Here is an 18,107-nt window from a genome sequence, read left to right on the forward strand (position 1 = left end):
CCTAATTTTGCCATTTATTAGCTCTGTGATTTGGGAAAGCCACTCTATCTCCCTGAGTTTTATGTTAATAAACTGGGACAACAATAATGCATGTTCCATCAACTGTGTCAAACAATATATCAGAGAAGGAAAAGTACAAGTGTCATTCTGGTTTTTACTGTTATCGCTGGAAATGAGATTTTATCCATTTATTTATTTATTATTTATGTTTAAAAGTTTATTTATTTATTTTGAGAGAGAGAGAGAGAGAGAGCATTCATGCGTGTGTATGCAAGCAGGGGAGGGGAAGAGAGCAGAGGAGAGAGAAGCCCAAGCAGTCTCCTGTTGTCAGGGCAGAACCCCACCTGGGGCTCAATCTCAAGAACCTTGAGATCATGACCTGAGCCAAAATCCAGAGTCGGCTGCTTAACCAACTGAGCCACCTAGGTGCCCCAGCAATGAGATTCTTTAGAGTCAGAGTTTGCTAATGTGAAGTTTAGGTTATATTTAGTTTCTAGATTTGTTCTCCTTGGCAGTTTCCCTTCCCAATTTTACTATCATTATGTTGGCATGCAGACTCCAGTTCTACACAGTCCAGGCTGCTCCCTGGTGTCTCACACCTGTCCCTGCTTCCTTCATGTGGTGGGCTGCCTGAGCCACAGAATGCATCCGAGTTTCTAGACTTCAGTTAAGCACATGAGGCCGTTGTCTTGGAACCCACGTCCACAAGATGGTAGATTCAGCACGTAGGAGGAAATAAACAGTGTTTGGCCCCTCACCCCCATTTAAGCCTGCATTAAGTGACATCAGTCATTACTAATTTTGTGGAGGGAACTCTAGCTTATGGGATTCTTGGACTATTCATTGTCTTCCATAGTGGCAAGATCTTGAGTGGATGGATGGATGGATGGGCCAATGGGTGAATGAATAAGAAGACCTTGAAGGAACAAGATAAGATAACACAGGGCTGAATGTCCCTTGGTACCAGATCAAAACCGAAGCAGCAAACACTGGAAGTTCTGTTCCGGATTGGGAGAGCATGGGGTATAAAACAGATCTCATATCACGATTTGATTACATCACAAAGTGGAAAACTACTATTAGTTATTTTTTTTAAAACTGAGATCTAAAAAATTTCCAATCATAAATATCAACAAAAGTCTCTCGAGAAATTTGGGTAGGAGTTTCTTTCTACTTGATGTCACCCTTGAAATATATTTCTAAGAACTCCAAGGATTATTCTTAGGAAAAAAAAAACAATGACATAGGTTGGGTTTGAATGAAGCAAACTAAAATGACTTGTTCACAGAAGATTGTTAGGAGCTTGGACTTCCTAAGAATGCAGGATGGTAGGTATCACTTCTGAGGTAAAGTCTTTGTTACTCTTTTCTGTTTTATTCAAGGGAAACCAATAATGATTCTTGACAAAACAGGTCTGACTCATTCTATTATTCATTTGTTTTGCGATCTTGTGTGTACATGTTTCATCCTCAGGCACATTTTGTACCTGAGAGCTTGGGAGAGCAATGACTAAACTTGCATCCTCTTATTTCAGAATCTTCTTTCCAGTTGTAAGACTTCATAAGCCAGACAGAGCTATAAGTAAATATGTGAGAATCAGAATCCAGACACAAGGTGGTAGGTAACCCAGAGATCTATCTTCCCAGTGATCTTAAGAAGTTGGAGGTCCTCCCTCCCCAAAGGGTTACAAATTCTTGATAATAGAATAGAAATGAAGGGATATAGGACTAAACTCTTTAAAAGATATAAGTGTTCCCAAATATTTGAATGGCCATCTACTGGGAAGTGAAATAGAAATGCAGTTGTGCTTTAAGATGCAACATCTACCTTGGTGAATCCTGCTAGCTGACCCAGAAGAGTTCATTCATCACTGTTATGTGCTTCTAGAACATTCAATAGAAGGTGCTGCTTATCTTTTGTGACACTGTGTAATCGTTAGCAATGAGCCTATATTCCTCTCCGGTTTTGACTTCAGCAGGGAGTTCTCAATGCCTGAGCCCAGTTCCTACTATGTCATAGACATTAAATAAGTTTGTTGAATAATAGAATAAGTGAATGAATAAAAAAATAAATGAATAAAGAAGCATATTTAGGTAGAAGTTTCAGGAAGGTGAATTGGGATTTTCTAGGTAGGTCTTTCCCCAGTGGAATGTCTATTTCTCAAAGTTGTGACCTTCATACTTCATGGAAAGACTATCACCAGCCAGAGCTGACCTTTACTTCCCACTTACTTGTACTTAATTGACTTTTGTTCCACATTTTTCCTTAGGTTCTTATTTCTAGTTTATCTTTTAACTCAGGCAAAAAGCCTGAAGGGCACAGCACCTCATGATAAAAACCAAAACTACTCCTCAAACAATAACTGCCCATATGAAGAGCTTCTGTGGCCCTCAATATCCAGATCAGTTTGAACTTAAACCCTGACTCATGTCAGTGCAGGTGGACCAGGCAATAACCCCCAGAGTAACCAACAATTATCTTTACTTCATTACAATATTAAAATCTGTCCTCAAAGAGGAGTACAGGCCTCATTTATAAAACATTCGATGTAGGTACAGGCACATTTCCTTAAGACACATGTATGACCTTATGCCTGGTTCTACATATGGTGATAAGGCTCCCTTTTCTAAATATTTACCCTAACCCTACATAAAGGAATCCCACTCACCCTTGCTAGGGAAGTGAGTCACCATGATCTCCGTATTTGTTGCAAATAAAGTCTTTTTTCATATGATAGCTCACCTGGTGTAGTTTCTACCTGTGACTCACCAAGGAGCGAAATCACGTTAGTTTGGTTACAAGACTAGGGAAGAATGGCTGAAGATACACAGCCTCCCAGATCCTATTCCATGCTAGCACATTATTTTAGTTTTTACACATGAGAAACCTAAGCTCCAAGTCCGAGTAACTTACTCAACACCTCCAACAGTAAATGGTGAAACCAGCATTTGAATGCTGACCCGCATGAACCCCAAACTGTGTTTTCTTCTAGAAGACTTTCTCCAGCTCCAATGCACCACCTCAGCAGAGACTGAAGCACAGTCTGAGACACGATGGAGAAGAGGTTCCTGTAGTCAAGGTCAGATTTGAGCACTGAGATGTGCACTACACCGAGTTATATGATTCTTTGAAGAAGCAATGTCCTATTAATGTGTGTCTCTTTGAGCTTGATATACAGCATGGGCTACAGTGATACTTCTTAAAAGATGATAATGCATTTGCTAGAGCGAGCTTTGAAGGAAAAAATGGAAAAGAAGATATTTAAAAATTTTAGCTCAATTTCTAGAAAATGTAATCCTTGATCTTTAACCTCATGCTGAAGTTTTACTTGACATTTTTAAAGCTAAAGCTTCCTTTGTGACCAACAATAGAAAACTGTCTCCATCCTCCATTAAGATCCTTATTGTCCTTTCCATATGGAAAGCTGGCATGTGTGTTAAAATGCAATTATCTTTCACTTCTAGCTACTGCTCAGCAATACTTAATTAATTCTTTCCTTTTAAAGTTTGGCATTAGTGCTTTCTGGAGGAATTCCAGACTTTAACAGATAGACGATCCAGAAAAAGGGTAGGCCTAAGTGACTGGAGAAAATTCCATTTTGCATCCACATATCCAAGTGCCCTTTGGTATTAATCCAAGATGTAATCTCAGCTACAGTGAATGCCTGCAGCTTAGTGGGAAGAGAAAGATGTGCTCATGGTGACCAGTGACCAGAAACACAGTCCTTAACCTCCACAAGCCAGCATCCTTTTGTGAAATTCAAGTTGAAGTTGCTGTAACATCTGTACTTTGATTGTTAGATAAGAGGGAATAAGGATACTTATTTCATCAGAATGAAAAGAAAAAATGAAAGTAAGATGTCCAAATGAGGCCTATGGAATTATTCTGCTTCCCTTTGCCGCAGCAGTGTCTTTGTCACATCACATACTACGAACAATCACATACTAAGAAGAGATTGCAGAATAGTACAGTCTGTTAAAAGCACTGTGTCTGTTTTTGAAATTAAGCTCTTGGGAATTGATGTAATCCTTGTCTTCGAAGGAAACCTCCTCTTAGAAGGAAGATGATTATATGTACACTGCAAATTTACTACCTCATTATTATCCAATAATAAAGATAGGATTTATGAAGAATAGTGAGCTATGTGGTTTATATATTATCTTATTGAATTCTTTAGCTCAGTGGCGTTGTACACTGCAGCTGCACAGATGGTCATTTTCTCCTTCTTTTTGAATACCAGACTTGCTCTTGCCTCAGGCCTTTTGCACGTGTGGTCCCTGCTCATTCTTTAGTTTTTAGGTCAAGTCATTTCTCTTTGAATGTTTTTCTCACTTCTGGAGCACTGATATTCCTTTCCAACCTCACCATTTGTCTCTCTCTCTTCCACAGCTCTATTTATTTTCTTTATTCCATATTTCACCAACTAATGCCATTCTGTTGACTTCTTTCTTTGCGTACTTTCTATTTTTTTCTTTTCTTGACAGTGAGGTTTGTGAAAGCAGAAACGCAAGCTGTGTTGTTTTCCACCGAATCTCTGAAGTCTAGAACACTCCTTGACTCACATCAGATACTGTATAAACACTTGTTGAATGGATGATTGAATGAACACACTCTTTGATTAAAAAGGCACTAGGGGTGCCTAGTTGGCTCAGTCGGTTAAGGGTCCAACTCTTGATTCTGGCTTAGGTCATGATCTCATGGTTTGTGATACCGAGTCCGGAGCTGAGCCCTGCATTGGGCTCTGTGCTGACAGTACAGAGCCTGCTTGGGATTCTCTCTCTCCCTCTCTCTCTGCTTCTCCCGCACTGTATCTATCTATCATCTATCTATCTATGAAAATAAATTAAAAAATAAACTTAACAACAACATAAAAAAGCCCAAGAGAAGAAAACAAAACCCAAGAAGAAAGAGGGATTTCTACTCACCTGCACCACACCTGTACAGGAATCCAAGAAGATACAGCCTTTGGGCTCTTTGGATATCTTTTCATCTTTGTAAAAATTCATGATGTAGGAGTTATCTGGCAACTGAGTCAGCTGGAAGTAGCGTTTTTTGAATGACTAAAGAAAGGGAAAGGAACAGAGAGGCAGTTCAAATCGCAGTGTGCTCTTACAGAAATTAGAATTTCTGAAATTCCTTCAGGAGTGTTACATTTCTAGAGCACTGTTTTAGGGAACAGAGTCCTCCTTTCTCATAAATAAAATATGACCCGAAACATAAACTCGATGCAAATGACCCTCCTCTGGGCTGTGACCGAAGGAGGGGGTGTCCAGAGAACTGGCAGAAACAAAGATGAGTCTTGATGTCTCCTTACCCGAACAGTAACGGTATTGTTCACGGTGCTATTGAAATTCCCCTTGTACAGCCAGCCAGACTTGAAAACTCCGGTTCCTCCAGCACCCCCACCGCCCTTCGAAGATGAGTGGGAGGTGGTATCCTGGGGAAGAGGCAAAGGGCATGACTGCAACCTTTTGTGAATCCCAGGTCTTAGACGCTGCTCTTACAAATGAACCTGCTTTTTCTGTCTTCGACACATCTTAAATAATTGTGTTCCATTTCAAAGCAAACGTGACTCCTTTTGACTAAAAACCCTTCCCCAACCAGCTAAGGCATTCATGTAAAACGGGTCGGAATGCGAAACACCCTAGGGAAAGACAGGAGCTAATTCTCCTCCTGTTTGAAACATTTTGCTTTCAATAATTTACTCACTTCATCCTTATCAGCATCTTCATGGTCCACCTCAAAGGAATGCGAAGGAAGTTTCTCTGGTTTGTATTCTGCTCTGATAGTAAAGAAACAAAAAAGAACATTGCTGATTTGTCATTTGAGACATGACTTGCATTTTCCACCGTTCCCCTAGGTAACAACCACTGTGTTTTAAAATAAAATAATGTAATCTTGTTAGGGCTGGACCTCCTTTGGAAGGTACTAACTTTCCGCCACACCAGTGTGTCTTATCTCCGGGAAATAAATCTCTATTTTAAACTGTGGAGGTACTATTGATACAGATTTACACATGTGTTCTTGAATGAGATGAAGGCAAGCAGGGCAATTTTATTTTTTTTTTAAATATTTTTATTTATTTCTAGGAGAGAGAGAGACAGTGTGAGCAGGGGAGGGTCAGAGAGAGAGGAAGATACAGCATCTGAAACAGGCTCCAGGCTCTGAGCTGGCAGTCAGCACAGAGCCCGATGCGGGGCTCGAACCCACGAACCACGAGATCATGACCTAAGCGAAAGTCGGACGCTTAACCGACTGAGCCACCCAGGCGCCCCATGCAGGGCAATTTTAAAGCTTTGGTGGTTTCTGTGTTTCTTCCTTGACATTCTTCAGTGGAATATGAAGCAGTGATGTTTTCATTTCCGTTTCACCGTTGTATGGCATGTTTTAAGGCTATGGGATGACTGTTGGAAAAACCATATTCCTGAGAATCAGCCTGTGCTCTGGCCACTAGGTTGCGCTGCTCCCCTAACAGTGGCCTCCCCTGAAGTCTGCCCCAACTTGACTTAGCCTAACGGTGCTCGCTTTGTGCATTTCCATGGTAGCCCTGAAATGCTGACCAGCCCATGGGAGTAAGCGCATGCACCTGGTGCTGTAAATGGTAAAATAGGAGAAAGGTAAACTTCCTTTGGCTTGATTCTATTTCACAACTCATGGCTGGATAGAAAGTGATCAATAGCATCCAAGGTTCAAACATTCCTGGAGATCTAGTTAGAAAATCCTACATGTAGCGTTTGCCTGGAATGTTCATTTTTCTTAAGGTGATTTATATTGTGTAGAAGCAACCTCAGAATCTGACTATTGAGAAACAAGCCCAGGGGTGCTCATTCAGTTATTCTTGTTACACGTCTTTTCCTATATTGATGATATTCTGGATAGGAAGGGGCACAGTCAAGTACTCTTTATGCTTCAGTATGCATACAACTACCAGACTGCATTCAGATAGGGATTTAGTGGGTTCAAGTGCATTCAAAATATTCTTCTCCTTCCCTCTGCAAGGCATAAAAATGCCCATTCCTGGTTCACAGTAGTTAAGTTGGAGCACAGAGATAACACTGACCTCAGTATTCAAATGGAAAAAACGGAGATCAGAGCCACATTCTCTATACCTGATAATAGTTTTTTAAATTGTGATAAAATATACATAACAGAAAAATTATGATTTTAACCATTTTTAAGTGTACAAATCAGTGGCACTAAGTACTTTCACATGATTGTGCAACCATCACAAAAGTCCGTCTCGTTCTCAAACTGATGCATACCAGTTACTCAACAGCTCCACGTTGTCTCCCTTCCCCTGCCCTTGGCAGCCACTCTTCCACTTCCTGCCTCTATGTATTGGACTATTCTGGGCACCTCATGTAAGTGGAACCATGCTATATGTGTGATGTGTCATTTCGCTCATTGTAAAATGCCTTCAAGCTTCATTCATGTCGTGGCCACCAGTATTAGGACTTCATTCCTATATAAGGTTAAATAATATTCCACTGTAGTCTATAAAGAGTTCGCACCCCCTAAGTGGTTTCCATGAAGATACCCTGGACTGTAAAAATTAGGACCCTCTCCATATAGATGCTGGATACATGTCTATTATGATGTTTACTGGAATCTGTTAATTCCATCCACCAGATTACATACTTCTTTCTTTCTTTTTTTAAGTTTAATTAATTTATTTATTTTGAAAAAGAGAAAGAAAGAGAGAGAACCAGCAGGGGAGGGCTAAAGAGAGCGGGAGACAGAGGATCTGAAGCAGGCTCTGTGCTGTCAGCAGAGAGCCCAATGTGGGGATCAAACTCATGAACTGTGAGACCGTGACCTGAGCCGAAGTCGGACGCTTAACCAACTGAGCCATCCAGGTTACATGTTTCCCAAAGCCAGAGACTCCAATGAAGTCCCATCTACATCTCCCTCCCCCTGCTTTGTCTTTTCCTACTGAAGAGATGCTCAATACGCATTTGCTGATCGCATTAATGACAGACAAGGTGAGCAAGGAGATCAGCAAAGCAAAACCAAGACAAAACGGTATAATTTAAAACTGGTTTTGGAAGACATTTTGGGTATGCTAAAACACATTTTTTGTTCACCAACATCCCAAGAGGCACCTCCAGTGTGTTAAAGAGGTTTTTAAAAATGATTTTAGTATTGCAAATTAACTTTATAAATCCAGATTAATGTAAGTTACTTGCTACCAAAACCAATAACTAAGAAAAATGAAGCTATCCCTGGGAACACAGTAGTTGATATTGGGTATTAAGGATGGTATCTGGGGTCTCACTTCTGTTCTAGTCCCAATTTATTTGTCCATTTTGTATTGGTTGTATAGTCTTGATATGAGGCCCCAAGACTCATAGGTAAATAGTTGTAAATGGTAACAGGTTTATTTAAGAGCCAGAGACTTGAAAGAAGGGTGGTAGGAAATGTGTATTTTAAATTTATCTCCCCCACAGTTTCTGACACATGGTAAGAACAGAATAAATATTTGTTCACTGATGTATGAAATCACTCAAGTGGGTATGCATTATTCCAAATTCCAGAAACATATTAATACATACATAATGCAACCTTCTTCACCCAAGGCTTTTTTTGCAAGTTCAAAGAAGTTCAAAACTCTATACCACAATAGCAGAACTTCTGTACTTAAGTTTAAATATGTACTAAGCAGCATATAGCTTTTTAACAAATTATGTATGTGTGTAATCAGACATTTGTGTACAAATATTAAGCTTCACAGTCCAGTGTAATCTGGCTGTTGTACTGAGGAGAGCATGAAGTCCGTTAACAGTTACATCAACACAGAGTGGAAGAGGTTGGATTAGCCCTATTTCTGAAACACTAATTCTTATATGTAGGGTAAGTTAATCCAAACCCTCTTTAGTAAGCACATTAAATAAGACTGGAGCCATTGCTCTCTTCCAAAGGATCGTAGTGTGTCTGAACTCCATTCTCCTTCTTACAGAGGCTTCGAGATACTCAAGCTTCTCTGTGCCAATTGCCTCCAATGTTAGCTTGTTCTGTTTGTTCTGCCTCTTTTGGTCATGGTCAACTTTACATGAAGGCAGAACCACTCACAGATGACAGTGTTACTTTAGGACCTCTGGGAAATGTTTCCTGTCCTATCCAAAATATCCATTTTCTCCAAAATAGCCTAACAATATATTGACGGTCCTAAACAAAAAGCATTCACTTTCACCTTTTCATTTGATTGGCAAATAAAGTCCCTATACACAATCCTTCCCTCTCTTCCCTCATCCCATGAGACAGCACATTGCCCGAGATTCAGAAGCAGGTTCAAGTGGCTGACTTCAGAGCAATTACTCCAAGTGTTTTGTCTGCAGAGAAGGGGACATGAGTGTTCTAGGATTCTTAAAATGACAGCAGGGCAGGGGTGCCTGGGTGACTCAGTCGGTTAAGAGTCCGACTTCGGCTCAGGTCATGATCTTGCGGCTCATGGGTTCGCGCCCCGCGTAGGGCTCTGTGCTGACAGCCAGCTCAGAGCCTGGAGCCTGTTTCAGATTCTGTGTCTCCCTCTCTCTCTGACCCTCCCCTGCTCACGCTGTCTCTCTCTTTCTCTCTCAGAAATAAATAAAACATTTTAAAAAATGACAGCAGGGAAGTCAAGGGGGTATTAAGGAAACATCCCAAGTGAAAGATAAAGGCATGTGTAGAGAAAACTAAGGAAGAGGCAGAGACAAACTTGAACATGGAATGTCAACATCTGGCTCCAAGATCATCCTATGCTCTATGCTAATTATTTCCTATTACTCTCCCTGTGACCTTGATACAATTCTGTTTCTAAACTTCTTATTCTGTCCTCTTCTGCCAGTGTGACTCACTCTTTCTTCTCTTTCTTTTTAAAAAAAAAAAAAATTTAATGCTTTTTTTATTTCTGAGAGAGAGAGCGTGAGCGAGCAAGCAGGGGAGGGTCAGAGAGAGAGGGAGACCCTGAATCTGAAGCAGGTTCCAGGCTCTGAGCTGTCAGCATAGAGCCCGACGCAGGGCTCGAACCCACGAACCATGAGATCATGACCTGAGCCGAAGTTGGACACTTAACTGATTGAGCCACCCAGGTGCGCCTCTTTCTTTTCTTTCTTACAAAAGAATAATTTTATAGGCATTTGTTCTTCATAATTGTGGATCACAACGGTGACCATGTTCCTCAAATACATACTCCCTATCATCTATCTGTCTATCTATCTATCTATCTATCTGTCTATCTATCTCCCTATCTCACATTTTCTTTATCCATTCATGCATCAATGGACATTTAGGTTGTTTCTACGTCTTGGCTATTATAAGTAATGCTGCAATGAACATAGGGTGCATATATCTTTTTGAACTAATGTTTTTGTTTTCTTTGGATAAATACCCAGAAGTGGAGTTGCTATGTCATATGGGAGATCTGTTTTTAATTTTTTGAGGGCCCTTCATACTGTTTTGCATAGGGGCCGCACCAGTTTACATTCCCACCATTAGTGCATGAGGGTTCCCCTTTTTCAAGATCCTCATTAACACTTGTTATTTCTTGTCCTTTTGCTACTAACCATTCTAATAGGTGGGAGGTGGAATCTCCTTGTGGTTTCGATTTGTATTTTCCTGAGGATGAGTGATGTTGAGCATCTTTTCAGGTACCGGTTGGCAGCTGTCTGCCTTCCTTGGAAAAATGTCTATTCAGATCCTTTGCCCATATTTTAGTTGGATTGTTTTATTTTTTGTTATTGAATTGTATGAGTTTTTTTGTATATTTTGGATATTAATCATCAGATATATGATTTGCTAATATCTTCTTCCATTCTGTAGGTTGCCTTTTCATTATGTTGATGGTTTCCTTTGCTGTGTTGAAGCTTTTGCGTTTGATGTGGGGCCACCTGTTTATTTTTACTTGGAATGCAGTCAGATCCAAAAAATCATTGCCAAGACCGATGTCACAGAGCTTACCATCTAGTTTTCTTTTAGGAGTTTTAGGTCTTATATTCAAATCTTTAATCCGCTTTGAATTAATTTTTGTGTACAGTGTAAGAAGCAGTCCAATTCCATTCTTTTGTACAGGTCTGTCCAGTTTTCCCAACACTGTTTATTGAAGAGACAGTCCTTTCCCCAAGGTATATTCTTGGCTCCTTTGGCATCATGTATTTTTTGCTATTCTTATCTCCTGGGAATCCCAAATTCAGTGCTGGATCTTATGTACAAAGGCTTACATTCTAGCCTGAAATAATGTTTCTCTCCACTATCTTTCTATAAACAGGCACTCAAAAAAAAATGGGAACTTCTTAAGAACATAGTAACACAATTTCAAATTTAAAGAATAAAAAGGAGGTAAACACACTTCTTTTCTCACTCTTCCTCAATTGCATGGTTTTATTTTGTAGCCTCAGCAACCCATAAAGAGAAATGATTAGTTTAAATTGGTAGCAGACTTTGGAGAATTCTTCTAATCTGGGAGGCACAAACATGAATTACTTCTAATAGCCTCTGAAGGCCAAGTAAATGATCTGTTTCCACTGCTGACCTAAATATGTATAGCCTTTACTGGGGAGTGCTTAGCTTTGTAAAAATCATTAGAAATCGATTTTTTTCTATGCAGTGTTACAGTCTTCATTCATTTCAGGGGATGTGTGAGGATTATATCCTAGAACTTCTGATTTTCACATAGTTCATTAAAATCTCCTACTTTGGGCAGTGGTATTCTTCCCTTTCTTGATATCAACTTCTACTTCCTTTGGTTAATTAAGGGAAATTCTCAGCAATATTTTGGTTACTTTTGTCTACTTTTTGTGAGGTTCTTCTCATGCTCCATGATATCCAGACCCTGTTCTTGTTTGAGGTGTTTCTTCTGTTGTTCTCATAGAGGATGGATACCATGAAGGCAAAATCTCTCATATATTTATTTTTCTTCATGGCATCATGAATGTAAAGAAAAGAGGTTTGGGGAAAAGATCTCAACAGACATGAAGTCAGTGGGAAGGCATGTACTTGGAAGGGCAGTTAAATGCCACTTTCTACAATCTCTCACTTCAAATGAGGTCTTCCAACTGCTTGGACACAGTTTCTAAGTTGTGACCACTTCTCAGAACCGTTTTCAGAAAGAGGAAGTCTCGACGTTAAAAAAAAATACTTTTCTTTTCACTTGTGCCTACAAAAAGTGTGTGACTAAGGTCCAGACACTCCGAATATATATAGTGATTACTCACGAAAGTCTGGGGTGTGGTAACCTTCTTAGCACAAAGTTAAAGGAGGTTGTATGAGGAGTAAACTGAATGTAAATGGATGTTCAGAGATTTGGTAAAAGATAATATTCGTTGTTTGAAAAAAGGTTCGCTGCTTTGGAGGAATATTGTTTTGCTCTTGACAGTAATGCAACTGAAAAATTCTTGGAGCCTGGGTGGGTCAGTCAGTTAAACGTCTGACTCTTGATTTCATCTCAAGTCATGAGCTCATGGTTTGTGAGATCAAGCCCTGAAATGGGCTCTGTGCTGATAGTGTGGAGCCTGTCTGGGATTCTTTCCCTTCTTCTCTCTCTGCCGCCCCCAACCCCAGCTCTTTCTCTCTCTCTCAAAATAAATAAAAACCTAAAATAAATAAAGAGCCTCCTTCCCATCCACATCTTTTTTTTTTTTCCCCAGTATACTCACTGCTATAATCCCATTCTCCTTAGACTAGACCAAGTGATCTTTTAAAGAAGTAAACTGGATCACTCTAGGCTAAAATTTCCACAGGCTCCTTTTGCAGCGGGAGTGAATCCAGGCTCTTGTCCAGGGCCCACCAGGTCCCTTGCCTCTTTCCATGGTTTCACCTCACTATAGCCTTTCTACCTCAGTTCCAGGCTCTCCATTCTGCTCAAGAGACCGTGTTGGTTCCAAAGTCATGGCCCCTGCTCTTGCTGTTTTCTTTGGGAATCCCTTCCCAAAATCTCAATGTTGGTAGCTACTGTTCCTTCAGATCTGAGCTCAGATGCCACCTTCTCTGAGCTATCCTGTAGCTCCTTCAAATTCTGCATTCGGGAGTTGAGAGCAGCCAGTCCAAGTATTCAAGTCTGAAACAGGTGTTGCTGGGGGCATAGGAAATCTGCACAAATAGTGCCCAAATCTAAACCACGTGTCCACATAGGGGTGCCTGGGGTGCTCAGTCGGTTAAGCATCTGACTTCTGCTCAGGTCATGATCTCGAGGTTCGTGAGTTTGAGCCCCACGTTGAGCTCTGTGCTGATGGCTCAGAGCCTGGAGCCTGCTTCCAATTCTGTCTCCCTCTCTCTCTGCCCCTCCCCCACGTGCACTCTGTTTCTCTCTCTCTCTCTCTCTCAAAAACAAACAAATATTTTTAAAAATTAAAAAAAACACATGCTCACTAAAAAGTTAGATGCAATGTGTATCTTCTCGACATCTTCAGTTGAGGAAGGTGTTAATAACTTCACTTTTGATTATCATGTTTTTTTTGAATTATTTGCATCATTTTAGTTAGATGAACCAAAGTGTTAGGAGATTCCAATTCATTGCAGTTCTTTGAAATCGAGCAACTCCAATCCCTTCCAGGAATATCATATTTCTTTTCTTTTCTTTCTTTTTTAAAGGAAAGTTATATTTCAAAATTTGACATTGACATTCGCTTACTTTATTTATCCAATAAGTCATTATTACACACTTACCACAGGCCAGGCATTCTCTTTCTCTTCCCTTATAGGGGATTCTGCAAGGAAAAGTCCCTGCCCTTTGGGGATTTTTGCTTTAGTGGGGGACACAGACACTGAATAAATGACTACTTTTGTTCAGGTAGTAGGTCAGGCGGGCTTGTCTGTGAAAGTGACATGTGAACGAAGATACCTTCTCCCAAAGATTTTATTTCCCCAGAGTCCAGGAAAAAAAAAGCTGTTTTTAGACATATATCATTTCTGCAGAGGTTGTTTATTTCATGACTTTTGGTATCCTGGCATGCAAATATGTGACACCAGTAGCAAATCTGAATGCTAAATACAGAATATCTTCAGAAACATGTTTTAGTCCACACTGTTCTTTTCCAGTCTTTTGTATCTGCTCTATTGAAATGACAGCTCACAAAAGAGTGATATAATAACACTTTAAGACTTTGTTCAGGGACATCTGGATGGTTCAGTTGGTTGAGCATATGACTTTGGCTCAGGTCATGGTCTCTCAGTTTGTGAGTTCGAGCCCCATGTTGGGCTTGCTGCTGTCATACCAGAGCCCGCTTTAGATTCTCTGTCACTCTCTCTATCCCTCCTCAACTTGTGCTCTCCCAAAAATAAATAAATATTTTGAAAAAGACTTTGTTCAAAAATTAAATAAGAATACACTTGTGTATTACAATCAACTCTGTGCATATACAACAAAATGTTCGTTGTTGAACAAAATGTTCTATCATGACTCTTATTTTTAAATTTTGTAAAATATACCTTGACACTAGTTAACATACATGCATTCATGAACAACTGTAGAACTTAAACGGAGAACGTATTTTATATATGGAAAAACCCAAGGGGTACTCTTGACACGTTCTTACCTGGGTAACTGTCGGAAGTCTCCAGAATATTGTTCATATTTGTAGTTTACCACATACCATTGGGAACTATAAAATTTACAAGCCTAAAAGAAAAAAAATGACAATTAAACATTATCATTAAAAAAATTAACACAGCGAATACAGTTCACATAATCTCTGGGGTAGTGTTAATGGAGCTATGTTAGCGATTTTAAGGCAGATTTTATCACATTTTCTAGTGAAATGGATATCTAACCTTTCCCAGACTCTTGGAGGAGGAACCATTTAACATATTTATTCTATTTTATGCCATCAAGGAAAGTCTAATTTAATCACCCCATGAATCATACCAGATATGTTACTAACCTCAAGTACAGTCACGTTTTAGTTTTCCTTAGCAACCTTCCATTATTTAACAGCTCTTACTGGTAGAAGATATTATTATTTCTATGTAATCTTTTCATTGTAATTTTAGCCCATTTCTTCTTGTTCTTGCATCAGTAACTTATCTTCTTCTCCTTTATGTCAGCTGTAGTGTCATTTTGAAATCAGTTTTTCAGTTTTACCTCAATACCTTCTAAGGGTCAGCCTTCTCCAGGATAACGCATTGATTTTTTAGAAACATATATGAATAAAAAATGACGAAAAATTTTTAACAACAAAGTTTATAGTATAAAATAACTATCTTACAGTAGTACATGATAGCTGATTTTATAGTATTGGTTGATGGCAGGTATTTCCCAAGCACCAACCATCGACCTAGCAGTGTACTGACCATGGAATGGTAATGAGATTTCACTAGGTGGCCTTTAAGATTCTTGTGGTTTTTTTCAATGTTTATCTATTTTTGAGAGAGAGAGAGAGAGAAAGAGCAAGAACAAGTGGGGGCGGGGCAGAGAAAGAGGGAGACAGAGGATCTGAAGCAGGTTCCATGGTGACGACAGCAGAGAACTCGATGTGGGGCTTGAACTAAGGAACTGCAAGATCATGACCTGAGCCGAAGTTGGACACTTAACCGACTGAGCCACTCAGGCTCCCCTAAGACCCCTTTTGATCCAAAATTACATGAACCTGGGGGATAAAACAGCTGACATGAGGATTATAAAGAGATCTTGTCCTCTACAGGGAAGAAGATGAGGAGCTATGAGCTTCCCACAATGTGAGAAATAAAGACTTGTGGTTTTCTGGAACCAGGAAGGGGACATGCAGGGAGAGCAGGGGGAACGGAGTCCCTTAGGGTGTGTAAGCACCATAAGCAAAGGAAACACCATCACTGTCTTTGCAGAACAGAAAGTAAACAGAATGTGGGAGGGAATGGCCCAAAGGCACGACAGAAAGTTTGATGGGGAGCTCTGGGTGTGGGCACCTGGCTCAAGATGCAGGGTGCTCCTGGGTGGCTCAGTCGGTTGAGCGCCCGACTTCAGCTCAGGTCATGATCTCACAGTTGGTGAGCTGGAGTCCTGCATTGGGCTCTGCGCTCACAGCTCAGAGCCTGTACCTGCTTCAGATTCTGTGTCTCCTTCTGTCTCTGATCCCTGCCCCCTTCTCTCTCACAAAAAAAAAAAAAAAAAAAAAAAAAAGATGCAGGGAAAGGCAGGGAGAGGGAAGAGTGGTTGTATACCCTCAGCCACTCTGAATTTCTCTGACCTTGAGCTTTCTCAGCACCGTGACTTTATTTGTTCAGGAAAGCAGCCACACACAAGCTGGGGACTGAGGCTGAACAACGCGGGAGCTTGGGACCAAGGCAGGAGGAGGAAGATGTTGGCAGAGAGTAGTGGGGAAAGCCAGCCACTTGACAAACGGACGCTTATAAAGGCAAAGGGAATTTAGGAGATCAGGATGGGCTGTGGATGAAGAGGAATGGGGACAACATTGAATATTTAACTAAAATGAAATGAAAATGAACATTTTACTAAAATGAAATTCCTGAGCCAATTCTGCAAATCCCATATTTCTGGAAATAAGAAGAAAACTAAGCCCTACTATGATCCTTGGATGAAAAGTTCCATCTTCACTTTTTTTTTAAAAAAATTATTTATTTATACTTGAGATTGAGAGAGAGAGAGAGAGAGAGAGAGAGAGAGAGAGAGAGAGAGAGAGAATCCCAAGCAGGCTCTGCATTGTCCTGCAGAGCCTGATGCAGAGCTGGATCTTATGAACTCCAAGATCAGGACCTGAACCGAAATCAAGAGTCAGATGCTTAACTGAGTGAGCACCCAGGTGCCCAAGAAAATAAGTCTTTTCTAACAAAAATAAGTCTTTTATACAAAATGAAAAACTTTTAAAAAACTGTTCAGAGTATTTTTTGATGCATTTGGTCCTCCATGCTCCCCCAAGTCTGACCCATTTTGGATTATTTTCTTAGGACAGAATACTCAAAGTATTTTAAAGATTCTTGGCAAAATAAATTTGCCAAACCAATATATATTTGTTATAAGAAAAAAGCAAATAAAGGGACCAACCCTGAGCCAGGAGCTACATAGTTTTATTCCTGTTCTGGAACTAACCTAGTAGACTGATTTCCCACATGATTTTTGGTCCATTGATTAGGATCTCAGATTTAGCTAGTGAATAACCAGGATATTAGACTTAATTAGAAGTTTCTGTCCCATAATGTCCCCAAAATATGGGGAATATCTGTCCCATAATCTGTGTCTACCCTCCCTAATCTGGAAGTTTTAATGGCACAAAAAATGCACTGATTTACTCATTATCCTTTCTTGTTAGGGACAGTATCTATGTTTAGACATGATCAGCATGTATATTTCATGCATATTTCACATGATATTCACAATACACCACAGGCTTAACTGAATCTGAGACATGTATATCCTGAATTCAACTGACCCAAAATGAATGTAATGCTTTCTCATATTAGTATAGTCTAGCAAAGAACTACCTCTTTTTTGCTTTGGAGTGGCAAGCACTTGTCAGATACTGAACTACGAGGTGCTTTACATATGATCTTAACAAACACTCTATGAGTATTTTTATTCTGAGAGGCAGGGAGAGACTCAGATCTTTGTAGTGACAGAAGAAGGACTTCAAACTGGATTTGTCTAACTCTAAAAAGTCTATTCAGCTAATTTATGAATTGTTTGATGATTGTACACTTTTGTTTTTCTTTTAAGCACATCTGGACCATCATTCCTGATATCTGTGTGGTGTGTCTGCTTCTGTCTGGGAGTCATACAGACCTGGTTTGAATTTTGGTGTTAGGTGTGGGAGTTCAGTAAGTAACTTAATTAACTCTAAATGTCTTTATCTGTCTAAATACTACCAACTTCAAAAGGATCTAATAAGGTACTTGCTATAAAACACCTAACATGGGGTAAGTACGTAATAAATACTTGCTTTAAAAATAATCGGTTTTGGGGGCACCTGGGTGGCTCAGTCAGTTGGGTATCCAACTTCAGCTCAGGTCATGATTTTGCAGTTTGTGAGTTTGGTTACAATTAGTTCAGTTGGTTGAGTATCTGACTCTGGCTTAGGTCATGATCTCATAGTTTGTGAGTTAGAAGCAAGCATCATGGGGCACCTGGGTGGCTCAGTTGGTTAAGCGTCCAAATTCGGCTTAGGTCATGATCTCTCGGTTCACGGGTTTGAGCCCCACGTCGGGCT

At 40.0% G+C, this 18,107-nt stretch overlaps 1 protein-coding gene across 3 annotated transcripts in view; it reads right to left on the reverse strand.

Annotated features, from left to right (window-relative positions):
- DOCK10 (dedicator of cytokinesis 10) overlaps positions 1-18,107 on the reverse strand; it is a 214,777-nt gene that overhangs the window by 113,074 nt on the left and 83,596 nt on the right. For all 3 annotated transcript variants that reach the window (XM_077748708.1, XM_077748710.1, XM_077748709.1), the window contains exons 4-7: positions 14,508-14,590; positions 5,710-5,782; positions 5,315-5,437; positions 4,926-5,060 (exon numbers count right to left, since the gene is read on the reverse strand). In XM_077748708.1, the coding sequence (XP_077604834.1) occupies positions 4,926-5,060; positions 5,315-5,437; positions 5,710-5,782; positions 14,508-14,590 (414 nt within the window). The remainder of the gene's footprint in view (positions 1-4,925; positions 5,061-5,314; positions 5,438-5,709; positions 5,783-14,507; positions 14,591-18,107) is intronic.

The sequence above is a fragment of the Crocuta crocuta genome, unplaced genomic scaffold (assembly GCF_008692635.1).
Source record: "Crocuta crocuta isolate KB4526 unplaced genomic scaffold, BGI_CrCroc_1.0 scaffold229, whole genome shotgun sequence".
NCBI lineage: Eukaryota > Metazoa > Chordata > Mammalia > Carnivora > Hyaenidae > Crocuta > Crocuta crocuta.